General features: G+C 45.3%; 1 protein-coding gene across 1 annotated transcript in view; it reads left to right on the plus strand.

Moving 5' to 3' along the window:
- LOC134354620 (probable voltage-dependent R-type calcium channel subunit alpha-1E) overlaps positions 1-27,166 on the plus strand; it is a 484,959-nt gene that overhangs the window by 237,469 nt on the left and 220,324 nt on the right. The window contains exon 12 of the mRNA XM_063063634.1: positions 1,400-1,512. Coding sequence (XP_062919704.1) covers positions 1,400-1,512 — 113 coding nt within the window. The remainder of the gene's footprint in view (positions 1-1,399; positions 1,513-27,166) is intronic.

Here is a 27,166-nt window from a genome sequence, read left to right on the forward strand (position 1 = left end):
AGTGCCATTGGCCTGGCTGCTGCTGCTGCTGTGCCCTGATAGGACAAGCCCCAGCAGAATCCATATGGAAGGGGAATGGCCACGGTGGGGGGGGGGGGGGGAGGGGTACCCTGCACTAACTGCTTACTGCCTTACTTCTCCTGATAGTCACCCATCTACTATCTAAAACCTTTATCACCTCAGTAAATGTCTCATTCATGGATGGTCCTGAGTGCATCCAGCTCCAGCTCCAGTTCCTTGGCTTTGCCAGTCAGGAGCTGAAGTGGGGTGCACCTCCTGCAGATGTGGACACTGGCACCCCGCATTCCCACATCTTGCAGGAGGAACATTCCATTGCCTTAACTGCCATCCTGCCTACATGTTATACCTTTGGCTCCGACTTCTTAAGGTTAAGTTGTACAATTAATTAAATGAGTCTAAATGAATCAGTACCCTTAGCTTTTGCCTGTTCTCACCAAAGATGTTGAGCAAAAGCCTGACTTGAAACCCTGGCCCAGTCACACAATGGTAGCTCTGATTTTTATTACCCCCTGCTACGTTATTGATAACCTTGTCAATCCCTCTTCTGGCAAACAACTCCCAGCAAGCCCCAGTCGCTTTTTAAACTTGGCGCGTAAATTCCACAAGGAACTGTCTCCAACTCCCTCTGTAATCTCCCGCTTGGCAGACAAGTCCTGGCAGGCCCTGTTTTTTTAAACCTGGTGCGTGAAGTCCACAAGGAACTGTCTTCAACTCTTTCTGCGATCTCCTGCTCCACAGTTTAATAGGAACTTGAGGGGCATCCGTTTCACCCAGAGGAATGAACCACCAGAGTAAGTAGTTGATGTGAACAGCATTTTAAAGGCATTTGAACAGGAAGGGTCAAACATGGGCAAGCTCGTTCACAGGCATAAACATCCTTGTTCTTTTCCTGTCCTTTCATCCAACATTGCTTTTATTCCAGGTGTACTGTGTTAACTCTGTCTAGTATTAGAACTTGTCAGTCCTCTGTTCAACTGTTTGATCACACTGGTTTCAGATCTTTGTAAGAAGTCTGCTATCAGACACAACCATACCATGACGGAGCTTTTGCACTAATGCTGTTACTTATCTAAATCTGCAGGCTGGTCTACATCCCCATCTCTCTCTTAGCCTATTTCTTGTCTGTTCCCTCATGGGTGTCTCATCCTGTCTCCCAGCTTGTATTCCATTCTATATCCCAATCTGTCCATCATGCTGGCTTGTAGTCTGTATCCCCGTCCGTCTCTGACAGATTGCAGCCTGCATCCCAATATTTTCCTGCACCCTCGTCCATATTCCGTCTATGTCTCAGCCAGTGTCCCAGAGTATACCAAGTCCTTCTACCATTGTCTCTCCTAACCTCTGGTTTCCACCTCTAATTCATTCCTTTGCTCGGCAGGTTATTATCGGCAGTATATTTGACGTGGTGTGGACGATAATTCGGCCAGAAACATCTTTTGGCATCAGCGTTCTCCGTGCACTGAGATTACTCCGAATTTTCAAAATCACAAAGTAAGTGGAAGTTAGACTAGGGACTTTTATGTCAGATTTCTGACACTGGGACCATCTCCTTGTGTGTTCCCACACCCTGCGGCTGACTGGAATATATAATGGGGGAGAAAGAATGGCAGGCAAATTGGGCAGATACTTTGGTCTGTCCTCATGGAAGAAAACAAAAAATATTGCCAGAGACACTGTATAAGGGAACAAAGATCTAGTAAGGATGAGGAAACTGAAGTAAATATTCAATGAAACAATTGAAAAGTCAGTTGCAATTGAAATCAAGTTTATTGTCATGTGCAGAATTATAGTAAGATACAGGTTCAATGAAAAGCTTGCTGTGGTATCACAGGCAATTAATTGCAGGCACACACAGAACTTAAATTATACAATACAGTGAAAAGGGAAAAACTAAAAGACTGCAAAAAAGTAAGATATCAATGCAAAAAAAAAAACACATTCAGAGACAAACCCCGCAGTGTTAAGTAAGATTAGGGTTGTGCAGGGTACAGGAAGAACCTGATGGTTGCAGGAAGGCAGATGAAGGTGTGGGACTCAAGACTCCTATACCTCCTGCCTGATAGCAGCTGGAGAGGGTATGATCCATGATGATAGACATCTTGAGCCAGCCTTGTCTGTAAATGCTGTCAGTGGTGGGAGGCTGTGCCCATGATCACCCTGACTGTGTCCATTACGCTCTGCAGCCTCTTGCTTTCCTGTGCATTGGAATTGCGATTCCAGGCCATGATGCAGCCAGTCAGGGTATTTTCAACAATGCACAAGTTTGTGAGAGTATCTGGTGATATGCCAAATCTCCTTACACTTCCCAGAAAGCAGAGGTACTGGTATGCCTTCTTTGACGAAGTCCTGACGAAGGGTCTCGGCCTGAAACGTCGACTGTGCTTCTTCCTATCAATGCTGCCTGGACTGCTGCATTCCACCAGCATTTTGTGTGTGACGCCTTCTTTGTGCTGTGTGTAGTTAGGTCATCTAAGCCATTTATGCCATGAATTTAAAGCTGGTATCCCTCTTCTTCTCTGACCCTCCAATGGAAACTGGTACAGGGTCTTCCAACTTCATGTTCTGAAGTCAGTGATTAGTTCCCTGCACTGAAAGCAAATAAATGACAAGGATCTAGTCATCTTTCTCCCAGAGTTTTGAAGGAAGTAACAATGGAGATAGTGAATGCTATGAATATCATCGAGAATTCTATCAGTTTTAATTGTTACTGTGGGTTGGAGGACAGCAAGTGTAATTCCACTATATAAGGATAGTGAAAACAGAAATTTGGCAACTGTTGGCATAACATCATTGGCAGGGAAGGTGCTGGAGCTTGTGATAAGGATTGCAACTCCAGAACAAGCTGCAAAGAATAATAGGATTTTGCAATGACAGCATGGATTTATGGAAGCAAAACACACTAGGAAATGCCTCAAATGGGCTGTGTCTGTGGAAGGAGAAATGGAGTTAACTTCCAATTGAAACGCCCTTTGCTAGAAGGGTAGGCAACACAAGAAACTTACTCAGATGCAAGCAGGGTGGGGGAGGGTAACAACTCTGATAGAGTGAAACTAAGATACCAACAGAGACAAAACAATGTGGAGGTTGTGAAATGCAGAGCAATAAAACATGCCCAACTGGTCAGCATGGGAATGTCTCGGGAATAAAGGGAAAAAGAGGGATTAAAGACCAAACAAGCTAAGCTAATGTCACAGATGATTGACAGATACAGACTAATTATATTACCTGAAGTTGTAGAGCTCAACATGAAATCAAACTGTTTTACTGATCTTCTGGGTGGTTTGAGGATGCAACTCATAGAATAGGTAGAGAAGAACTGGGGATATGATGCATTGGAAATTTCAGAAAAGGTCCTGCACAAGTGGTTGGTTAACAAGTTTAGAACACATGCAGTCTGGGGTAAAATACTGTGGATAGAGCATTAGTTAATGAGAAAACAAAGAGTAAGACTCAAACAACAGGAATTCTGCAGATGCTGGAAATTCAAGCAACATACATCAAAGTTGCTGGTGAACGCAGCAGGCCAAGCAGCATCTCTAGGAAGAGGTGCAGTCGACGTTTCAGGCCGAGACCCTTCGTCCTCTCGGCCTGAAGCGTTGACTGCACCTCTTCCTAGAGATGCTGCTTGGTCTGCTGCATTCACCAGCAACTTTGATGTATGTTGCTCAAAGAGTAAGACTAATCAGAATTGGTGCCAGATAATCACAATCTGTAGCAGCGACTTGTCATGATCCTGAGTTTGATGATGATACTAAATGAAGAGGGAGTGTGAGTAGGGAAGAGATGTAAAGGGACTTCAATAAGATACGGACAGGCTGAATGCATGCATAACAACACGACAAGTAATATGTAACGTCAACAACTGAGAAGTGCATTAATCAGAAAAGAAGTGTCACAAAAGTAACAGCTCATCATTCAATACACAGACTGTAGCTCGATCCTCACTGGACCCACAGACGGTAGCTCGATCCTCACTGGACTCACAGACAGTAGCTCGATCCTCACCGGATCCACGGACCGTAGCTTGATCCTCACTGGACCCACGGACCGTAGCTTGATCCTCACTGGACCCACGGACCGTAGCTCGATCCTCACTGGACCCACAGACCGTAGCTCAATCCTCACTGGACCCACGGACCGTAGCTCGGTCCTCGCTGGACCCACAGACTGTTGTTCGATCCTCACTGGACTCACAGACGGTAGCTCGATCCTCACTGGACCCACAGACGGTAGCTCGATCCTCACTGGACCCACAGACGGTAGCTCGATCCTCACTGGACCCACGGACCGTAGCTCGATCCTCACTGGACCCACGGACCGTAGCTCGATCCTCACTGGACACGCAGACCGTAGCTCGATCCTCACTGGACCCATAGACTGTAGCTCGATCCTCACTGAATCCTGCACAATAAAACCAGTTCTTCACTAATTTTCCCCAGAAGTCCGAGCACTTAGTTCATTTCCGTGTCCTGACACCTGCCCTTCATTAACTGCTACAAATAGAGACCTGTTCCTCTTTGACTCCAGCACACACTGGGACCAGCATCTCAGTTCCTCCATGTTGGTGCTAGCATAATCCATCCACCAGTCGAATAACATAGTGTCAGGCTCTTCCTTGGTTCTCTTGGGAGAGAAGCAGCACTGGTTCTTCTACTAGACCTTCACTGGTAAAAACACAGAGTCACCAGGTACTCACTGGCACATTGATACCAGTATGTCATTAGGACCCACATTGACACCAACGTGTCACTGGCCCTCGCACTGTACATTGGCACAGGGGTCTTAAAGGTATTCCTACAGGGAATAAAGCTGCTCACTACATCTAGCACAGAGGGACGGGCACCCCCCTCGATTCTCCACACTGGAACAAGCTGATTTCTAAACAAAGGAATTTGCTCTTCCATGGTTCCCACAAACTGGGGCAAACTCCACACCGGTTCCTTCACATCCTCTTTGCTGGTGCGCTGTAGCCTGTACCTCCCTGGCCTCGGCTCCTCACTACTTCCCACTTCTACTATGACCTCTGTCTCTGTCCTTCTACACTGTAAACAAATCATCTTCCAGCTGGGCAACTTGTAGCCGTTTGAACTCCGGAATGAAATCAATAATTTTAGATGATCAGCTTTTCCAGTTAGAATCAAAACCAAAACCAAAACTGACCATTAACCTTAACTATGTTTATTCCTTTTCACAGATGCTATCTGATCTGCTGTCTCTTTGGAATTCTCTTTTATTTCAGATTTCCAGAAACTGCATTGTTCTTAAAGAGTTGTGGAGTATTACAGCCCCTTTAGACCAGCTTGTCTGTGCTGACTGTGATGCCCACCAAGCTGATAACATTTGCCTGTATTTGGCCCATATTCCTCCAAATAATTCCTGTGCACGTACCTATCCAAGTGTTTAAAATGTTGTTATTGTACTTGGGCAACCACTTCCTCTGGCAGCTCATTACACGTACAGTACCTACCACTGTTTGCATAGAACATAGAATAGTACAGCACAAGAACAGGCCATTCAGCCCACAGTGTTGTGCTGAACCAGCTAAAAAGCGAATCAAAAACATCCAAACACTAATCCCTCCTACCTACTCCATGTCCATGTCCCTCCGTCTTCTCACATTCACGTGCCTATCCAAACACAACTTAAAAGCCTCTAATGTATTTGCTTCAACTGGCATATTAGGCAGTGTATTCCAGGCATCTACGTCTCTCTGAGTAAAAGTTTTACCTGACACAGCTCCTTTGAAAATGCCCCCTCTCACCTTCAATGTATGCCCCTTGGTATCAGATATTCAATCCTGGGAAAAAGATACTGTCTGTCCACTCTATCTATGCCTCTCATAATCTTGTAAACCTTTCAGATTTCCCCTTAGCCTCTGACGCTCCAGAGAAAACAACCCAAAGTTTATCAGCCTCTTTGATAGCACATGCCCTCTAAACCAGGCAGCATCCTGGTAAACCTCTTCTGCACCTTCTCCAAAGCCTCAACATCCTTCCTATAATGGGGTGACCAGAGCTGTATCCAATACTCCAGATGTGGCCTAACCAGAGTTTTAAAAGTTGCATCATAACCTCTTGACTTTATCTCAATGCCTCAACTAATAAAAGCAAGCATTCTAAACACTCTAATGTATTTATACTCTCAGCACTGATCTCCTGGTTCTCATTAAGTACCTCACTCACATTCTCCACTTCCAAGAAAATGTTCCCCTCTTTATCTTTGAATGGGCTTAGCTTCTCTCTAGTTATCCTCTTACTCTTGATATAGAATGCCTTGGGATTCACCCTAATCCTACTTGCCAAGGACTATTCATGGCCCCTCCTGGCTTCCCTAACTCCCTTCTTGAATTCTTTTCTGGCTTCTTTATAATCCTCATGTGCTCAGTTTCATCCTTCCTTCTAAAGCTTTACATACTGTAGTTTTTCTTTTTCTTCTTGACTAAATTCATAACTTCTCTTAACTTTCCACCCCCTTCCTTCCTTCTCACAGGAACATACCTTTCCTGTGCTCTGTGCAATTGATTTTTTAAACACCCTCCATTTGTCTAATGTGGACTTGCCAGAGAAAAGGTGTCCCCAATTATCTCTTCTTAGTTCCTACTTAATGCCCTTGTAATTTGCTCTACTCCAAATTAAAATTCTCTCACAAAGACCTTACCTATCCTTTTCTGTAGCTATCCTGAAAGTTAAGAAGTTGTGGTCACTTTTCCGGAACCATTCACCCACTGAAAGGTCAGTTACCTGGCCAGGCTCATTACCCAACACCAGGTCCAGTGCAGGCCCTTCTCTCATTGGACCATCCTCATATTGATTTAAGAAACTTTCCTGGATACACATAACAAATTCTGCCCCATTTAAACCCTTTGGAATAAGAAGGTTCCAGTTTATATTAGGGAAGATGAAATTCGCCATGACAACAACCCAATTATGTTTAGGCATTTCCTTAATCTGATTACATATCTATTCCTCATTAACCTGGTGGCTGTAGAGGTCTATAGTACAATCCCATCAGTGTGATTGCACCCTTCCTATTCCCGAGTTCTACCCAAATAGACTCAGTGTCTGACCCCTTTGTTATGCCTTCCCTGAGTACAGCTGATTAGTAGTGTAACTCCCAACCCTCCTTTTACCTCCTCTATCTTTTCTGAAACTTTGAAAACCTGATACATTAATCACCCATTCCTGCCCCTCTCTCAACCAAGTCTCTGTAATGGCTACAACATCGTAGTTCCATGTATTGATCCATGCTTTAAGCTCATCACCTTTACCCATAATACTCCTAGTATTAAAATATTCACACTTTAAGTTATATGACCCAACATCCCTGTTATTTTGATTTTGTCATTCAATACTTCCCCTGATATCTATCTTCTGGTCCAATCCTTCCCTTACTGACCTGGGGCACTGGTTCCCAGCCCCTGCAAAACTAGTTCAAACTTTCCCAAGAAGCATTAGCAAACCTCCCGGTGAGAAAGTTGATTCCCCTCCTGTTCAGGTGCAACCTGTCCACCTTGCACAGATCATTGTTTTCCCAAAAGAGGTTCCAATGATCAAAGAACTTGAAACCCTGTCCCCTGCGCCATCTTCTCAGCCACTCATTCACCCCATTCCTAACTGCACTAGCCATGCTATAGGGAGTAATACCTTGGAAGTCCTGTTTCCTAACTCTATACACTCACTGTGTAGGACCTCTTCCCCTTTTCTGCTTATGTCGCTGGTACCAATATGCACTACAACCCTGTTCCCCCTTCCCCTTGAGAATATCCTGCATCTGCTCTGATACATCATGGACCCTGGCACATGGGAGGCAACACACCATCCTGGTGTCTCTTTTGCAGTAACAGAATCTCCTATCTGTCCCCGTACTCTGGGTGTGCCCACCTCTTCAAAAGTTTCATCTATAATATCTTCAGCCTCCTGAATGATCCTGAGTACATCAAACTCCAGCTCCAACTCCTTGACCTGGTCAGTCTGGTGCTGATGCTGAGCGCACTTCCCACAGATGTAGTAATCTGAGAAACCAGCAGATATCCTGAATTCCCAAATCTGACAGGAGGAGCATTCCATCCTGATTACTCCATACCAAAAAAAGAAAAAGGCTTGCCTCTTCTTAAGTGTGCCTTTGCCTGTTTTCACCAAAGTCTGTCAAGCCAAAGCCTCCCCACTCTATCACTGGCCCACTCCAACAATGTCCGCTCCACTCGAGCTTACTTTCCCTTTATTTGCAGCTGAGTTTAGGTCTTTGACACCAACACTTCCCACACCTGCACAGCCCAAAAATAGTCCTTGCCTGAATCTGCTCCTTTTATACTCTCTCTCCCAACTTCCACAGGGCTCTGACTCTGACATTCACATTCCCTACACCTGAGCTGGCAAAAAAAGACTGGATTTTTACAAGTCTGCTATTTTTATATTCACGCTCCAAATTTCAGTAAGCCTCTGACACTGACACTTAACCACACCAGCGCAGGCCAAATAGACCAGCTTTAACTTAGAAACGTAGAAAATAGGTGCAGGAGTAGGCCATTTGGCCCTTCGAGCCTGCACCGCCATTCAGTATGATCATGGCCGATCATCCAACTCAGAACCCTGTACCTGCCTTCTCTTCATACCCCATGATCCCTTTAGCCACAAGGGCCATATCTAACTTCCTCTTAAATATAGCCAACGAACTGGCCTCAACTGTTTCCTGTGGCAGAGAATTCCACAGATTCACCACTCTCCGTGTGAAAAAGTTTTTCCTCATCTCGGTCCTAAAAGGCTTCCCCTTTATCCTTAAACTGTGACCCCTCGTTCTGGACTTCCCCAACATCGGGAACAATCTTCCTGCATCTAGCCTGTCCAATCCTTTTAGGATTTTATACGTTTCAATAAGATCCCCCCCTCAATCTTCTAAATTCCAGCGAGTGTAAGCCTAGTCAATCCAGTCCTTCATCATATGAAAGTCCTGCCATCCCAGGAATCAATCTGGTGAACCTTCTTTGTACTCCCTCTATGGCAAGGATGTCTTTCCTCAGATTAGGGGACCAAAACTGCACACAATACTCCAGGTGTGGTCTCACCAAGGCATTGTATAATTGCAGTAGTACCTCCCTGCTCCTGTACTCGAATCCTCTTGCTATGAATGCCAGCATACCATTCGCCTTTTCACCGCCTGCTGTACCTGCATGCCCACTTTCAATGACTGGTGTATAATGACACCCAGGTCTCGTTGCACCTCCCCTTTTCCTAATCGGCCACCATTCAGATAATAATCTGTTTTCCTGTTTTTGCCACCAAAGTGGATACCCTCACATTTATCCACATTAATTTGCATCTGCTGTGAACTTGCCCACTCAGCTAACCTATCCAAGTCACCCTGCATCCTCTTAGCATCCTCCTCACAGCTAACACTGCCGCCCAGCTTTGTGTCATTCACAAACTTGGAGATGCTGCATTTAATTCCCTCATCTAAGTCATTAATATATATTGTGAACAACTGGGGTCCCAGCACTGAGCCTTGCGGTACCCCACTAGTCACTGCCTGCCATTCTGAAAAGGTCTCGTTTATTCCCACTCTTTGCTTCCTGTCTGCCAACCAATTCTCTATCCACATCAATACCATACCCCCAATATCGTGTGCTTTAAGTTTGCACACTAATCTCCTGTGTGGGACCTTGTCAAAAGCCTTTTGAAAATCCAAATATACCACATCCACTGGTTCTCCCCTATCCACTCTACGTTACATCCTCAAAAAATTCTATGTGATTCATCAGACATGATTTTCATTTCACAAATCCATGCTGACTTTGTCCGATGATTTCACCGCTTTCCAAATGTGCTGTTATCACATCTTCCCCACCACCGATGTTAGGCTAACCGGTCTATAATTCCCTGGTTTCTCTCTCCTTCCTTTTTTAAAAAGCAGGGTTACATTAGCCACCCTCCAATCCTCAGGAACTAGTCCAGAATCTAAAGCGTTTTGAAAAATTATCACTAATCCATCCACAATTTCTTGGGCTCCTTCCTTAAGCACTGTGGGATGCAGACCATCTGACCCTGGGGACTTATCTGCCTTTAATCCCTTCAATTTACCTAACACCACTTCCCTACTAATATGTATTTCCCTCAGTTCCTCCATCTCACTGGACCCTCTGTCCCCTACTATTTCCAGAAGATTACTTATGTTCTCCTTAGCAAAGACACAACCAAAGTAGTTATTCAATTGGTCTGCCATGTTCTTGTTCCCCATGATCAATTCACCTGTTTCTGACTGTAAGGGACCTATATTTGTCTTAACCAACCACGCTCTGCTCTCCACTCCCTCCGCATTAATCCTAACCTTACTATAAAACCCGCCGATAAGGGGGGTGCTGTTGTAGTCTGGCATACTGACCTCTACCTTGCCGAGGCACAGCGACAACTTGCGGATACCTCGTCTTATTTACTCCTCGATCGTGACCCCACTAAGGAGCACCAGGCCATGGTCTCCCACACCATCACCGACTTTATCCGCTCAGGGGATCTCCCATCCACTGCTACCAACCTTATAGTTCCCACACCTCGCACTTCCCGTTTCTACCTCCTACCCAAGATCCACAAATCTGCCTGTCCTGGCAGACCTATTGTCTCAGCTTGCTCCTGCCCCACCGAACTCATTTCTGCATACCTCGACGCGGTTTTATCCCCCCTTGTTCAATCCCTTCCTACCTATGTTCATGACACTTCTCACGCTCTTAAACTTTTCGATGATTTTAAGTTCCCTGGCCCCCACCGCTTTATTTTCACCATGGATGTCCAGTCCCTGTATACTTCCATCCCCCATCAGGAAGGTCTCAAAGCTCTACGCTTCTTTTTGGATTCCAGACCTAATCAGTTCCCCTCTACCACCACTCTGCTCCGTCTAGCGGAATTAGTCCTTACTCTTAATAATTTCTCCTTTGGTTCCTCCCACTTCCTCCAAACTAAAGGTGTAGCCATGGGCACCCGTATGGGTCCTGGCTATGCCTGCCTTTTTGTTGGCTTTGTGGAACAATCTATGTTCCGTGCCTATTCTGGTATCTGTCCCCCACTTTTCCTTACTACATCGACGACTGCATTGGCGCTGCTTCCTGCACGCATGCTGAGCTCGTTGACTTTATTAACTTTGCCTCCAACTTTCACCCTGCCCTCAAGTTTACCTGGTCCATTTCCGACACCTCCCTCCCCTTTCTAGATCTTTCTGTCTCTATCTCTGGAGACAGCTTATCCACTGATGTCTACTATAAGCCTACTGACTCTCACAGCTATCTGGACTATTCCTCTTCTCACCCTATCTCTTGCAAAAATGCCATCCCCTTCTCGCAATTCCTCCGTTTCTGCCGCATCTGCTCTCAGGATGATGACAAGGGAGATGTCCTTTTTTAAAGAAAGGGGCTTCCCTTCCTCCACTATCAACTCTGCTCTCAAACGCATCTCCCCCATTTCACGCACATCTGCTCTCACTCCATCCTCCCGCCGCCCCACTAACAATAGGGTTCCCCTGGTCCTCACCTACCACCCCACCAGCCTCCGGGTCCAACATATTATTCTCCGCAACTTCCGCCACTTCCAACGGGATCCCACCACTAAGCACATCTTTCCCTCCCTCCCTCTCTCTGCTTTCCACAGGGATCGCTCCCTACGCGACTCCCTTGTCCATTTGTCCCCCCCATCCCTCCCCACTGATCTCCCCCCTGGCACTTATCCGTGTAAGCGGAACAAGTGCTACACATGCCCCTACACTTCCTCCCTTACCACCATTCAGCGCCCCAGACAGTCCTTCCAGGTGAGGCGACACTTCATCTGTGAGTCAGCTGGGGTGATATACTGCGTCCGGTGCTCCCGATGTGGCCTTCTATGTATTGGCGAGACCTGATGCAGACTGGGAGACCGCTTTGCTGAACACCTACGCTCTGTCCGCCAGAGAAAGCAGGATCTCCCAGTGGCCACACATTTTAATTCCACGTCCCATTCCCATTCTGACATGTCCATCCACGGCCTCCTCTACTGTAAAGATGAAGCCACACTCAGGTTGGAGGAACAACACCTTATATTCCGTATGGGTAGCCTCCAACCTGACGGCATGAACATTGACTTCTCTAACTTCCGCTAGTGCCCCACCTCCCCCTAGTACCCCATCTGTTACTTATTTTTATACACACATTCTTTCTCTCTCTCTCCTTTTTCTCCCTCTGTCCCTCTGACTATACCCCTTACCCATCCTCTGTTTCCACCCCCCCCCGTCTTTCTCCCCGGATCTCCTGTCCCATGATCCTCTCATATCCCCTTTGCCAATCACCTGTCCAGCTCTTGGCTCCATCCCTCCCCCTCCTGTCTTCTCCTATCATTTTGGATCTCCCCCTCCCCCTCTCACTTTCAAATCTCTTACTAACTCTTCCTTCAGTTAGTCCTGACGAAGGGTCTCGGCCTGAAACGTCGACTGAAACTCTTCCAATAGATGCTGCCTGGCTTGCTGCGCTTACCAGCAGCTTTGATGTGTGTTGTTTGTCTTAACCAATCTTTTTCTTTTCACATATCTGTAAAAGCTTTTACAGTCAGTTTTTATATTCCCTGCCAGTTTTCTCTCATAATCTTTTTTCCCCCTCCTAATTAAGCCCTTTGTCCTCCTCTGCTGGACTCTGAATTTCTCCCAGTCCTCAGGTGAGCCGCTTTTTCTGGCTAATTTGTAAGTTTCTGCTTTGGAATTGATACTATCCCTAATTTCCCTTGTCAGCCACGGGTGCACTACCTTCCCTGGTTTATTCTTTTGCCAAACTTTTACCCGAATCTGCTCCTTTTATTCCTTCTCTTCCAATTGTATGAAAAGGTTTCTCATCAGATCCCTGGGTCCTACACTCCTCCACTAGGAAAGATCAACTTTTCATGCACTTTCCATATGCTTTTGATATTTGATAGGTTTCACTGATATACCCCCTCACTTGCCTTATAAAGCCTCAGCATTACATCCTTGCTTTTATATTCTGGACCTCTCAAAATTAATGCTAACATTGCATTTACCTTCCTTACCACTGACTCAACCTGCAAGATAACTTTTAGGGAATCCTGTACGAGGTTTTCCTAGTCCCTTTGCACTTCTGATTTCTGCACTTGCTCCCTGTTTAGAAAATACTCTATGCTTTTATTCCTACTACATAACCATACACTTCCCTACACTCAATTCCATCTGTCAGTTCTTTGCCCGTTCTCCTAATCTGTCTGAATCTTTCTGCAGACTCCTTTCTTCCTAAACACTACCTGCTCCTCCATCTATTTTCGTATTGCCCACAAACCTGGCAACAAAGCCATCAATTCCATCATCCATATAAAGTAAAAAGAAGCGGTCCCAACACAGACCCTTGTGGAACACCAGTAGTCACGTACTGCCGGTCAGAAAAGGCTCCCTTTATTCCCACTCTTTGCCTCCTGCCAATCAGCCAATCTTCCATCCATGCTAGTATCTTTCATATGATACCATAAGTTCTTGTCTTGTATAGCAGCCTCACGTGTGGTACCTTGTCAAAGGCCTTCCGAACATTCAAGTAAACAATATCCACTAACTCTCCTTTGTCTATTCTGCCTGTTATTTCATCCAGCAGATTTATCAGACAAGATTTTCTCTTATGGAAAGCAAGCCTATCCAACCTCTCTCTATAACTCAAGCCCCCCCCCCCCCCACTGAGTCCTAGCAGCATCTTCATAAATCTTCTCTGCACTCTTTCCAGTTTGGTGTCTTTCCTTTAACAGGACGACCAAAACTGCACACCAATACTCCAATTCATTAACACAGGTGTAAGGGGTTCTTCTTTCATGTTACTTGCTAAGGCTAATAAAGTGGCTTCTCTGCAGTGTTATAATAAAATGGCTTCTCTGTAATGTTAACTGCTGAGGTAAGGAGTTCTCTGTAGCAGCATGTTTGGGTTATAATTAGTAATAATGGGACTTGTATTCATTTGCTAACCAATTGGGACAGATGTTATTCTTTCTTGTGTGTCTGTAAGCTGTTGTTTGCACAGGATTTGGCCAGAACGCGCCATGGGGATGAAGAGAGAAGGCGTACATGAAGAGAAGCTGTGAACTGGCTTGCGGAGTGGACCCCGAGCAGGGGCTCAGGACCCGGCGGAGTTCGGAGGAGATCGAATGGTGGAAAGTGGATATTGCGTGAACTCCACGAATTATTTGTGCACAGACTGAATAAAGATATAGTGGCACCTTTTTATTTTGTATTTTGGTTCTCTACTAACCCCATAGTTCAAGTAAGAGTTATAAAATCTTAATTATTTCACCGCATCATGTGTACAGCTTGTCATTACGGGGTACTGGTTTAAAACAGGGGACACATCGCACAGCATTCACTCAAACGTGAGTTCTAAGGTTTGGCTGGGCAGGGGATATCACCCCTCGATCATATCGCTAGACTAAGCGAGGGTTGCAATGTGGGGGCTCGTCCGTGGATTTGATTCTGTGGAAGGCTGTGTGATCGCCCTGTTTAAATCAGTGCTGCTGTGTCTCTGTGGGATTGCGGTTAGTAACGTGTGTCTCTGTGGGATTGCGGTTAGTAACGTGTGCCTCTGTGGGATTGCGGTTAGTAACGTGTGTCTCTGTGGGATTGTGGTTAGTAACGTGTGTCTCTGTGGGATTGCGGTTAGTAATGTGTGTCTCTGTGGGATTGTGGTTAGGAACGGGTTCAGTGGGGTGGATATTCGTACCCAGGAGGAATTGTTCATTCGATTTCGGAGTTTTGGTAAAGCTGAGGGCGAAGTTGAAAGTGTGGCGCGAAGGTCTGATAAAATGGCGGGCTCATTCTTTGTCCTAGATCTGACTAGCACTGACATCATGGTAGTGGGACTCCCAGTGTCTGTTGGTGAGGTGGGGTCATGGGCTGTCCATACTGTCAGGAGTGAGAGTAAAGAGTGGGCAGAACAAACGTCTTAGTTGTTGGTGAGTGGCAGTGCTCGGCTGAGGAAAAGCGACAGGAATTGGTTGGAAGTTTGGATAGGCGGGCTGCTGACATTGTTCGAACTGTCTGGTTTAATTACCCCACAGTGACAGCTGCCAGTTATCTGTAAGCGCAGGACAAGGCGTTTGGTTCGACTGGGAGCAAAATACAGCTAAATTGGTTGCGGTGCCGGGGGAGGGGGGGTGGTCAGTCAGGCGGCTGAGGTGGATCAGGTAGCCCCTCCCTCATTTGTTCAGCTGATCAGAGAGGAGATTCAGTTGGGGAACTGCCTGGTGTCTCTTGGGGGAACACATTCCCAGTGGTGTACCAAGGAACTCCTGAAAGATAAAGACCCTATTTCTGAAGGCCCAGTGGGGCTGCTCTCCAGTGGGTCGTTACGGAGGGTTGGAAGCTATGCTAAAGCCATACTCGGCACCAAGTCGCAGGTCAAGTTGTTGTACAGTTCGTTTTACAGCTGGTTTCTGAAGCACTTACCCTTGACAATATTCAGGGAACTGGAGATTTGGGGTACCTGTGCTGGTGATTATCCAGATGACGGTTATTGGTCAGTGAAACTGGAGTTCTCGGAGGCCAATGTGGGGGTCTCTGAGGGTCGTGAATCGTTAGTGCTGATGTGTCTGGACACTGTTGCGACGGGCAGCATTTCGATTCTGGAGGGGACCAACACCCCGCTGGTGAGGAGGCGCATGGGGGCCTGCCAGGAGAAGGTGGGCGAGAGCTGTTTTGGGGGCATTGTCTGTGCACCCTGTGTTTTGAGCTGATTGTGAGGACGTGTGTAGCAGCATTGGGCCTGTGCCAAATTTAAATGAGAGCTGATGCTGGTACGGCCCGGGGCAAGTATCTGAGGGTGAGGCCCTCTTACTGGACACTCCGAAATACCACGGGGGGGGGGGTGGGGGTGCAGGGGAGTTGACCACTGAAGACACCTTGGTGAGAGAGAGGTCACGGCGACTGGCCCCTGCAGACGTGGAGGACATAGGCAGCGTGTGTGTGGATTATAGGACTCTGAACAGGCGCACTGTCCCTGACCAGTATGCGGTCCCGAGAGTCGAAGACGCACTGGTCTGTCTGAGTGGTGCAAAGTGGTTTAATGTGCTGGATCCGAGGAGATGATGTTGCCAGATGAGTGAGACCGACAAAGAGAAGATGGCCGTTATAGGTCCCCTGGGATTCTTCCAGTCCGAAAAGATGCCCCAGGGCATATTCGGAGCCCTTGCAATCTTCCCGCGGGGCATGGGGAAGACGGTGGGGGATGTGGAATTGTTTGGAGTTTTGGTGTATTTGGATTTGCCTTGGAAGACGATGAAGTGAGGCGAGTGCGGGATCACAGACGACTAGGGGTTAAAGAAGTAAAACTTTCTCTGGGCACATGCCAGGTCTGGCGAAAGTCGCAGCTCGTGAGTGTTCTGCGTTCATTTGTGGAATTCTGTGGTTATTATTGGAGAAATTATCCAACGCACCAGTTGAATTTCCTGGTGTTGGAACAGACTGTGGTGGTGGGGGAGCTGAGTGACTGTCTCTACGGGATCAAGTTTGAAGTGGAGACAGAGAAACAGAATTCCAAGCAGAAACTGGAGAAATTGATCCAGAACAGGTTGGAAGACTTGCACATTGGGGAAGACAAAGGATGCTGTCTGACTAGGTCCAACAGAGAACGGAGAGCACAGAGAGGGGAGTCTGAATACAGTTCAGAGGAGGTGAAGCAATGGCGGACAGATCCCGGAAGAGGGGAGCAGAAGCTTGAAGGAGACCTAAGATGATCATTGACAGCCTAAATGAAATGGGAAAACTGGAAGTTGAACAGGAAGAAGTCATTAAGAAGAAAAAGCTGGAGCTAAGTTCAGGGACCACTAAACTGGAGGAGTCCAGGAAGTACTACAACCCTCCCTTAGTCTAGCGGTATGATCGAGGGGTGATATCCCCTGCCCAGCCAAACCTTAGAACTCTCGTTTGTGTGAATGCCGTGCAATGTGTCCCCTGTTTCAAATCAGTACCCCGTAATGACAAGCTGTACACATGATGCGGTGAAATAATTAAGATTTTATAACACTTACTTGAACTATGGGGTTAGTAGAGAACCAAAATATAAAATAAAAAGGCGCCACTATATCTTTATTCAGTCTGTGCACAAATAATTAGTTGGAGCTCCTCACGCAATATCCACTTTCCACCATTCGATCTCCTCCGAACTCCGCCAGGTCCCCAGCCCCCGCTCGGGGTCCACTCCGCAAGCCAGCTCACAGCATCTCTTCATGTGCATCTTCTCTCTTCATCCCCATGGCGCGTTCTGGCCAAATCCTGCGCAAACAGCAGCTTTCAGATACACAGGAAAGAATAACATCTGTCCCAATTGGTTAGCAAGTGAATACAAGTCCCATTATTACTAATTATAACCCAAACATGCGGCTACAGAGAACCCCTTACCTCAGCAGTTAACATTACAGAGAAGCCATTTTATTATAACACTACTGAGAAGCCATTTTTTTAGCCTTAGCAAGTAACATGAAAGAAGAACCCCTTACACAAGAGATAATGCAAATACTGGAAATATTTGTGAAACACACATAAAATGCTGGAGGAACTCAGCAAGTGATGTAGCATCTATGGAGGGAAATAAACAGTTGATGTTTCGGCCCACTGGATACAAAAGAAGCAGAAACCAAAATGAAAACAATGGTGGTGAGGGGCTGGAGGGGCAGGGGCAGGTAATAGGTGAGGCCAAGTGAGGGAGAAGATTGGAGGGGAGGGGGAACGGAACAAGAAGTTGGAAGAGGATAGGTAGAAGAGGTGAAGGGTTGAAGAAGGAATCTAGCAGGAGAATGCAGTAGACTATTGAAGAAAAGGAAGGAGGAGGGAAGCCAGAGGGAGGCGAGAAGAGAATGGAGTGAGTGGGTAACCAGACGAGGAATAAAATAAAGGGAGAAGAAGGGAAGAGAGAAAATTACCGCAAATTAGATAAATCGATGTTCATGCCATCGACTAAGAGGCTACCCAGATGGAATATGAGGTGCTGCTCCTCCAACCTGAGTTTGGCCTAATTGTGGCAGTATAGGAGACCATGGGCAGACATGTTAAAATGGAAATGGGTTGCCACTGGGAGATCCTACTTTTTGCAAATGACAGAGTGAAAGTGCGTGACAAAGCGGTCCCCAATCTACATCATGTTTCACCAGTGAAGAGGGGGACACACCAGGTATAGTACAATATATGACCCTGTCAGTCTTGTAGGTGAGGGGTCACCTCACTTGGACAGACTGTTTGGAGCCCTGAATGGTGGTGAGGGGGGATGTGTAGGGGCAGGTATAGTACTTGTCATACTTGCAGGAACAAGTGCCAGGAGGGAGATCAGTGGGTAAGGGAGTCATGTGGAGAGCAATCTCTACAGAAAGCAGAGGGTGGGGCAGGTATGCTTCGTCGTGGGATGCTGTTGGAGATGCCGGAAGTTACAGAGGCTCGTGAGGTAGTAGGTCAGGATAAGGGGATCCCAATGCCTGGTAGGACAGTGGGAGAATGTGGTGAGTATAGATGAGCAGGAAATGGAGGAATTGTGAATGAGGGCGATGGAAGGGAAACCTATTCTTTGAAAAAGGAAGATACCTCAGATGTTCTGAAATGGAAAGCCTCGTCCTGAGAACAGATGCAGCAGAGAATGTGGAACTGAAAGAAGGTAATAGCAATTTTACAAGTGACAGGATGGAAAGAGGCATAGTCAGATAGCTGTGAGAGTCAATGGGTTTGCAAAAGATATCAGTAGATAGTCTTCCTCCAGAGATGGACACAGAGAGATCAAAAAAGGGGAGAGAGCTGTCAGAGATGCAGTTGTTTGTGTAGCAGTGAAAACGTTGGGGAGTGTTACCATTGTAGGCTTGGTACATGGACAAAGCCAATGAAACAGCAGGAAGAGCTACAGCCCATGTGAGTTCACATAGCTATACCTTGAGTTTGGAGAAAACGGGCGGAACTAAAAGAGAAATTTCTTACCCTCAACAATTTCTTTTTCAGTTCCACCAGACAGAGGAGGGTGGTGGTGGAGAGGAACCGGTCAACTCTGTTGTCCAGAAGGAAGTGGAGAGCTTTAAGGCATTCCTGATGGGGTATAGGAGTGTTTATGGACTGGACATTTGTAATGAAAATAAGGCAATCCTATCCAGGTAACTGAAAGTGGTTGAAGTGATAAAGTGTCACCAATGTAGGTAGAAAGTTACTAAACAAAGGGGGTCAAAATGGAGTCAAGGTGGTTTCAGTAGGGCAGGAACATACAGAAACAATGGGCCTACCAGTACAGTTAGGTTTGTTGGATTTTGGGTAGGAGGTATAAACAAATAATGGTGAGGTTTGTGGCAGTGGATTGGAGATTATGGAGTCAATGAGACTGGTGACTATGAAGGCAAAAATGGCCTGATGCCCTCTTTAAGGGGTAGGTAGGGAGAAGGGCCTGAGAGATACCATCAGGACTTAGCAAGTTGGAGGTCAGTCCACCAGCAAGCCCCTTGTCAGTAGGTTTGATAGTGAGGTTGGAATTGGTGTGAAGAGAGTGGAGGACAGTGTGTTCAGAGGACTTGAATAGGAGAGAGGAATGCTGGAGTCGAGAATTGATGTCTCATTGGCAGTTAGGAATGAAAAGCAGGGAGAAGGCCAGAGCAATGTGTCTAAGGACAGAAGGAGGGCTGAAGACAGGCGAAAGGGTCATTGGTGGGGCTGGGTAGTTTTTGTCAAAGAAGTAGGCTGGGAGCCGGAGGCAATGGGAAGAGAGCTCAGCATCATGGCGGGCATGGAATTCATTGAGTTCTGGGTACAGGGGGACAACGGTAAAGCTCTTGCTGAGGCCTTAGTGAGGGGAAGGTTGGACGGGATGGTGAAAGCATGGCAGCCTGAGACACGAGGGATGGTTGAATAAGAGAAGTGGTAGCACCAGCTGCAGTGAGAAAGATCCTGGCCTGTGGCCGAGGACAGAGCCAGGGGCTTCCAATACTGCAAGTGTGGTCTCATCAACATCTTATCTCTGTTCCAATTACAATTTTTTTGTTTCTTCTGACCTCAATGATCTGCAGTTTATATCTCCCCAGACAGAGACATGATTATTAATAAGCCTTCACTTCCCCTCTCTCAAATGGTACCACCACCACTCTGCCAGCTTATCTCTCTTGGTCTCCATCCCATTCCTTTTGTTCTTTTCACTATTCCTTCTTCCCTGCAACTTAAAACAGATTGGATTTCCAAGTTCTACTAGTTCTGGTGAAAGGCTGTCAACCCGAAATGTTCTTAGTTTCACTCTCTGCTGATCTGATGAGTATTTCGGGTAATTAACAGTTTTATTCTTGTTAGAACATGACAAAAGACACAGAAGCAGGGGATAGTTACACCTCTAATTCTTCAAAACCTATGTGTGTGCCAGTTCAGTCTGCTCCACCTCTTCAGAATCAGGTTTATTATCACCACCGTGTGTCATGAAACTTGTTAACTTAGCTGCAGTACGATGCAACTCCAGTACGATGCAATACATAATATAGATAGAAAAAAATAAATAAATCAGTTACATAAAATATATATATATTAAATAATTACATTAAAAATGGTGCAAAGCAGAAATAACATATATAGACAAAAAAGTGAGATAGTTCAATGCCCACTTAGGAATCATATGGCAGAGGGGAAGAAGTATCTTCGTGTATGCATCACCCAAAAGTCAATCAGCGTACTCCCTCTAGTGTAAACCTGTCATTCTCCAGGATGGGAGAACAATCTTGTGTACAAAATTCCACCTGGAGTCTCAGCAGAACACTATATAATAAAGAGCAAGATTCAAATCCTCTTGCAAACAAGGCAGATGTTTGCTTTGTTTTCCTAATTGCTTGCTGTATCTGTTTGTACAAAGAACCATTGAAACACCAACAGCTTTAGAAGTCATACCATTTTAAAAAAAATCCTTTTTATTTCTTTCATCTAAAACAAATGATCTCAATTTTTTTTCACATTATATTTCACCATCTATTCACTTAACCTGCCCATATTCCAACACACACAAAATGCTGGAGGAACTCAGCAGGCCAGGCAGCATCTATGGAAAAAAGTACAGTCGATGTTTCAGGCCGAAACCCTTCGGCATGTTCCTGAAGCCTCTGCATCTTCTTCACAGCACACACTGCTAAGAACCATCAGCAAGAGTGTTGGAGCACACCTCCCCTAATCCCTGATATCCCTTCAATATCTTTGAGGATCTGACCTGGTCCCAATGTATCGATGCAGCTATAAAGTGTCTATAATTCATTAAGAGTTTGAGGAGGTTTGGATAGTCACCTAAAAACATTCAAATTTCCACAGATGTACCATGGAGAGCATTCTGACAGGCTGCAACACTGTCTGATAACGGGGTGGCGGGGGGGGGGGCTACTGCACAGGATTATAAGAAGCTACAAAAAGTTGTAAAATTAGTCAGCTCCATCATGGGTACTAGTATCTAAGCCATCTTCAAGGAGCGGTTCCTCAGAAAGGCAGCGTCCATTATTAATGACCTCCATCACCCAGGACCTTCCCTTTTCTCACTGTTACCATCAGGAAGAGGGAACAGAAGCCTGAGGACACACACTCAGCAATTCAGGAACAGCTTCTTCCCCTCTGCCATCTGATTTCGCAATGGACATTGAACCCATGAACACTACCTCAATTTTTTTTGTTGTTTTTGCAGTATTTTTAATTTAACTATTTAACATACATATATATACTTACTGTAATTGATTTTTTTCCTATACTTATCATATGCTGCGTTTTAATGCTGCCGCTAAGTTAACAAATTTCACGACATATACCTGTGACATTAAACCGGATGCTGATCCAGATCACTGATTGGACTGTGAAGAGGTGCGGTCTCTGTACTGACCTTTGCAACACATGACAAGCCTTGCATTTGGAAAATAACTTAATTCATATCTGTTTTATTTATCTCAGTTATCCAATCCTGAGTTTGCCCTAGTATATTACCCCAACATGATAATTACGCTTAATAATCCCATTGTAGCAATTTATCAAAGACCTCTGAAAACCCAAGTGCAACATCCCAACTGCTTCACTCTAATTGTTCTGCAAGATACAGTCCTAGAAAGTTCCATCCAAACAACAAAGTGTGTTAATTCTGCCCAGGAGTCTCATCGCTTTGTTCATTGTTGATCCCAGCAATTTCCAAGCTACCGATGACAGTTTAATTGGTATACTTCCCCCTTTCTGGCTTCTTCTTAAAATTGTGGGGTTATTTAATTGTTTGCTTTTTTTTAGTCTGTGGGAACTGCCATAGTATTTATGAAGCCGTGGAAGATGATGGCCAGTACATCCATTCTCACCATGGTTACCTCTGACTCCTCCTTAGATAGGTCATTTAGTCCTGATTCTGTCTTAATTTCTTTAGCATTTCCTCAAGCTTCAATATAGTTTCTCTTCTCACTCTGTAAAGAACTCACTATTAACTATTAACACAAGAAAGTCTGCAGATGCTGGAAATCCAAAGCAACACACACAAAGTGCTGGAGGAACTCAACAGGTTAGGCAGTATCTGTGGAAATGAATAGACAGTCAAAGTTTCTGACCTTATACCTCTTCTTACCTGCCTCCTTCCCTCCTATTTTGGTCCACTCACCTCTCCTATCAGATTCTTTCTTTTCCAGCCCTCGACTTTTCCCACCCTCCTGGGTTCACCGATCACCCTGCACTAGCCTCCTTCCCTCCACCCACCTTTTTATTCTGGCATCTTCTTTCCTTCCCAGTCCTGAAGAGGGGTCTTGGCCCAAAACATAAACTATCTACTCATTTCCATAGATACTGCCTGACCTGCTGAGTTTCTCCGGCTGAGTGTCACATGAACTATTGCTGTTTCCTCTTTACACATCTAAAGAAGTTTCTAGAAGTCTAGAAGCTGCATAGCAGATAGCACGACGCTATTACAGCTCGGGCCATTCCAGAGTTCAGAATTCAATTCCAACACTGTTCTGTAAGGAGGCTCTGTACATCCTCCCCTTGGAATGCATTGGTCTTCCCTGGGTCTTCCAGTCTCATCCCACAGTTCAAAGACGTTAATTGGTCAGTGTAAATTGTCCTGTGATTGGGTTAGGGTTAATCGGGGTTGTGGGATTGCAGGGGTGGTGTGGTTCAAAGGGCCAGAAGGGCCAATTCCACGCTGTATCACAAAATAAATACATTTTTTGTGTGTGTTTCACACTATTCCATCTTCTCAATACCATTGCCTTCCTTCGTGAGTTCAAAAGCTTTTCCAGTCCTTTGGCTTACAGCTTCAATTTGATGTTGTCAGCCTAATGGAATATTATCTTTAAACCTTCTCAATATTACTTAACCCGTGTCTTACCTCTTACAGTGCTAAATATTAATTATATATATATTACTTACAAATTAACTCTTTAGCCACCACTGGCTTCACATCTTTTCTTGTTTTCTAAACTATCATTGACAGCCCAAGCTTGTGATTTTATAATTCTCTATTCAGATTTAGGACCTAAACTGACGCTAACTCTTCTCTGGCTCCCTTTCTCTAGCATCAACTCTTCACTGGGTTTCTGCACACAGAAACCAACTCCTCACAGGGTTCCTACACATTGACATTGGCTGCTTGCTGGCTTTCTCATAAACTTTCACAAAGAGGGGGGAGGGTACATGGAATGAGCAGCCAGAGGTACAAAATCAACATTCAACATACATTTAGACATTTATACATGGATAGGAAAGCTTAGGAGGAATAAGGGTTAAATACAGGCAAATGAGACCAACTCAGATTGGTATATGGTAGGCACAGAGCAGATGGGTCGAAGGACCTGATTTCTCTGCTATATGATTCTAAATTGTCCAGCTCCTCACTATCTCCCGTACGCTATCAGCTAGCTGATCCCTGTTGTCTTCCTGCACACTGCATTGACTTCTTACCACAAACATAAATGCAGTCCTGGGCATGGTGTGTACACACAAACACTCTCACTGCTTGTGAACCCTCACACACCCATTCTCATCTATCTGCACAAGCCTAATCTGTTAGACCATAAGACATTGGAGCAGAATTAAGACATTCAGGCATCAAGTATGTTCTGCCATTCCATCATGGCTGATCCATTTTCCCTCCCAGCCCCAACCACCTGCCTTCTCCCTGTATCCCTTCATGCCCTAACTAATCAAGAATCTATCAGCCTTTGCTTTAAATACACCCAGTGACTTGACCTCCACAGCTGCCTGTGACAATGAATTCCACAGACTCATCCCACTCTGGCTTTTTAGAATTTCCATTCTAAAAGGACATCCCTCTATTTTGAATCTGTGTCCTCTGGTCTCAGACTCTTCCACCAGAGGATCATCCTATCCAAGTCCATGCTATCAACGCCTTTCAACATTCGCTAGGTTTCAATGAAGTCACCCTTCATTCTTCTAAATTCCAGTGAGTAGAGGCGCAAAGCCATCGAACGCAGCTCATATGACAAACCTTTCAATCCCAAAACCTCCTTTGAAACCTCTCCAATATCAGCATATTCTTTCCTAGATAAGGGGCCTACAACTGCTCAGAATAATCCAACTGAGGCCTCACCAGTGCATTACATCCTTGCTTTTATATTCTAGTCCCCTCAAGATGAATACTAACATTGCATTTACCTCCCTCATCACGGACTCAACCTGCAAATTAACCTTCAGGGAATTCTGAATGAGGAATCCCAAGTCCCTTTGCACCTCAGAGTCTTGAATTTTCTCTCCATTTAGAAAATAGTCCACACTTTTACTTCTTCTACCAAAGTGAATGACCATACACTTCCCGACACTGTATTCCATCTGCCACTTCTTTGCCAAATCTTCTAATCTGTCTGAGTACTTCTGTAGCCTGTCTACCTCCTCAAAACTACCTGCCCCTCCACCTGTCTTCATAATCGCTCTCAAACTTGGCCACAAAGCCATCAATTCCATTCTCCAAGTCACTGACGTATAACATAAAAATAAGTGGTCCCAACACAGACCCCTGTGGAACACCACTAGTCACTGGCAGCCAACCAAAAAAGGCTCCCTTTATTCCCACTCTTTGCCTCCTGCCAATCAGCCAATGCTCTATCCATACTAGTATCTTTCCTGTAATACCATGGCCTCTTGTTAAGCAGCCTCATGTGTGGCACCTTGTCAAAGGTCTTCTGAAAATCCAAGTGTACAGCATCCACCAATTCTCCATTGTCTATCCTGCTTGTTATTTCTTCAAAGAATTCCAACAAATTTATCAGGCAAAATTTTCCCTTAAGATAACTATGCTGACTCAGTCTATTTTATCATTTGTTTCCAAGTACCCCAAAACCACATCATTAATAATAAAATCCAACATCTTACCAACCACTGAGGTCAGACTAATTGGCCTATAATTTCCTTTCTTCTGCCTCTCTCCCTTCTTGAGGACTGGAGTGACATTTGCAATTTTCTATTCCTCTGGAACCATGCCAGAATCAATTAATTTTTGAAAGATCAGTACTAATGCCTCCAAAATCTCTTCAGCCACCTCTTTCAGAATCCTGGGATTATACCATCTGGTCCACATGACATCTACCTTCAGACCTGCCAGTATTCTCTTCCAGTCAATTTTTGCCAGCTCCTCTCCTATGCCTCTGTAATTCCTTTTATTCCACAGTAATACTGATACATCTGACTTTATCTTCTACTTTTCAAATTGCAGGGTGAATTCTATCATATTATGATCATGGGCCCCTAAGGGTTCCTTTACTTTAAGTGCTGTAATCAATTCTGGTTCATTGCACAACACCCAATCCAGAATAGCTGATCCCCTAGTGGGCTCACCACGAGCTGCTCAAAAATACCATCTTGTAGGCATTCTAGAAATTCCCCCTCTTGAAATCCAGCACCAACCTGATCTCCCTAATCAACCTACATAGTGACTATTGTAACGTTGCCTTTTTGGCATTCATTTTGTATCTCCCGTTGTAATTTGTAGACCACATCTTTACTACTGTTTGGGGGTCTGTGTATAACTCCCATTAAGCTCCTTTAACATCACTGTTCCTATATCACCACTTTCTAATGATTTGATTTAATTTTTTACCAACAGAGCCACGACACCCTCTCTGTTAACCTGCCTGTCCTTTTGATACAATGTGTGTCCTTGGATGTGAAGCTCCCAGCTATAATCTTCTTTCAGCCATGATTCAATGATGCCTACAACATAATACAATCTGTAACTTTAGTACAAGCTCATCTATCTTATTCCGTATACTGTGCGCATTCATCACCCGTTTTGATTTTGTCCACATTATACATTGCAACTCATCCTGTTGACTGCAATTTTGCCCTATCATCAGCATCTCTTTGCTAGTAGTCTCACCACACACTGACTCTGTTTGTAAACTAACTATCTCATCATCAGCACTATCACTCCGGCTCCCATCCCCCTGCCTAATTAGTTTTAACCCTCCCAAACAGCTGTAGCAAACCGAGGTCTGACTTTTAGCCTTCTACCCACTTCCTAAAATCTTCCTTCAGGAGCTCCTCACCTTTCCTACCTATGTCATTGGTGTCACTATGACCACTACCTCAACATGCAAGTTAACCTTTAGGGAATCCTGCCCAAGTCCCTTTACACTTCTGATTTCTGAATTTACCCCCCTTTTAGAAAATGGTCCATGCCTTTATTCTTTCTACCAAACTGCATGTCCATACACTTCCTTGCATCAATGGATCTGGGGTTGAGAGGGTAAACAGCTTTAAGTTCCTCTGCATACACATCACCGAGGATCTCACGTGGTCTGGATGGTGAAAAAGCACAACAGCGCCTCTTTCACCTCAGACGGTTGAAGAAGTTTGGCATGAGTCTCCAAATCCTAAAGACTTTCTACAGGGGCACAATTGAGAGCATCCTAACTGGCTGCATCACTGCCTGGTATGGGAATTGTAATTCCCTCAATCACAGGGCTCTGCAGAGAGTGGTACGGACAGCCCAGCACATCTGTGGATGTGAACTTCCCGCTATTCAGGGCATATACAGAGACAGGTGCATAAAAAGGGCCCGAAGGATCATTGGGGATCATTGGGCACTCCAACCACGAACTGTTCCAGCTGCTACCGTCCGGGGAATGGTATCGCAGCATAAAAGCCAACAGGCTCTGGGACAGCTTCTTCCACTAGGCCAACAGACTGATTAATTCACACTGATAACAATCAT

This window comes from Mobula hypostoma, chromosome 12 (genome assembly GCF_963921235.1).
Source record: "Mobula hypostoma chromosome 12, sMobHyp1.1, whole genome shotgun sequence".
NCBI classification, from domain to species: Eukaryota; Metazoa; Chordata; class Chondrichthyes; order Myliobatiformes; family Myliobatidae; genus Mobula; species Mobula hypostoma.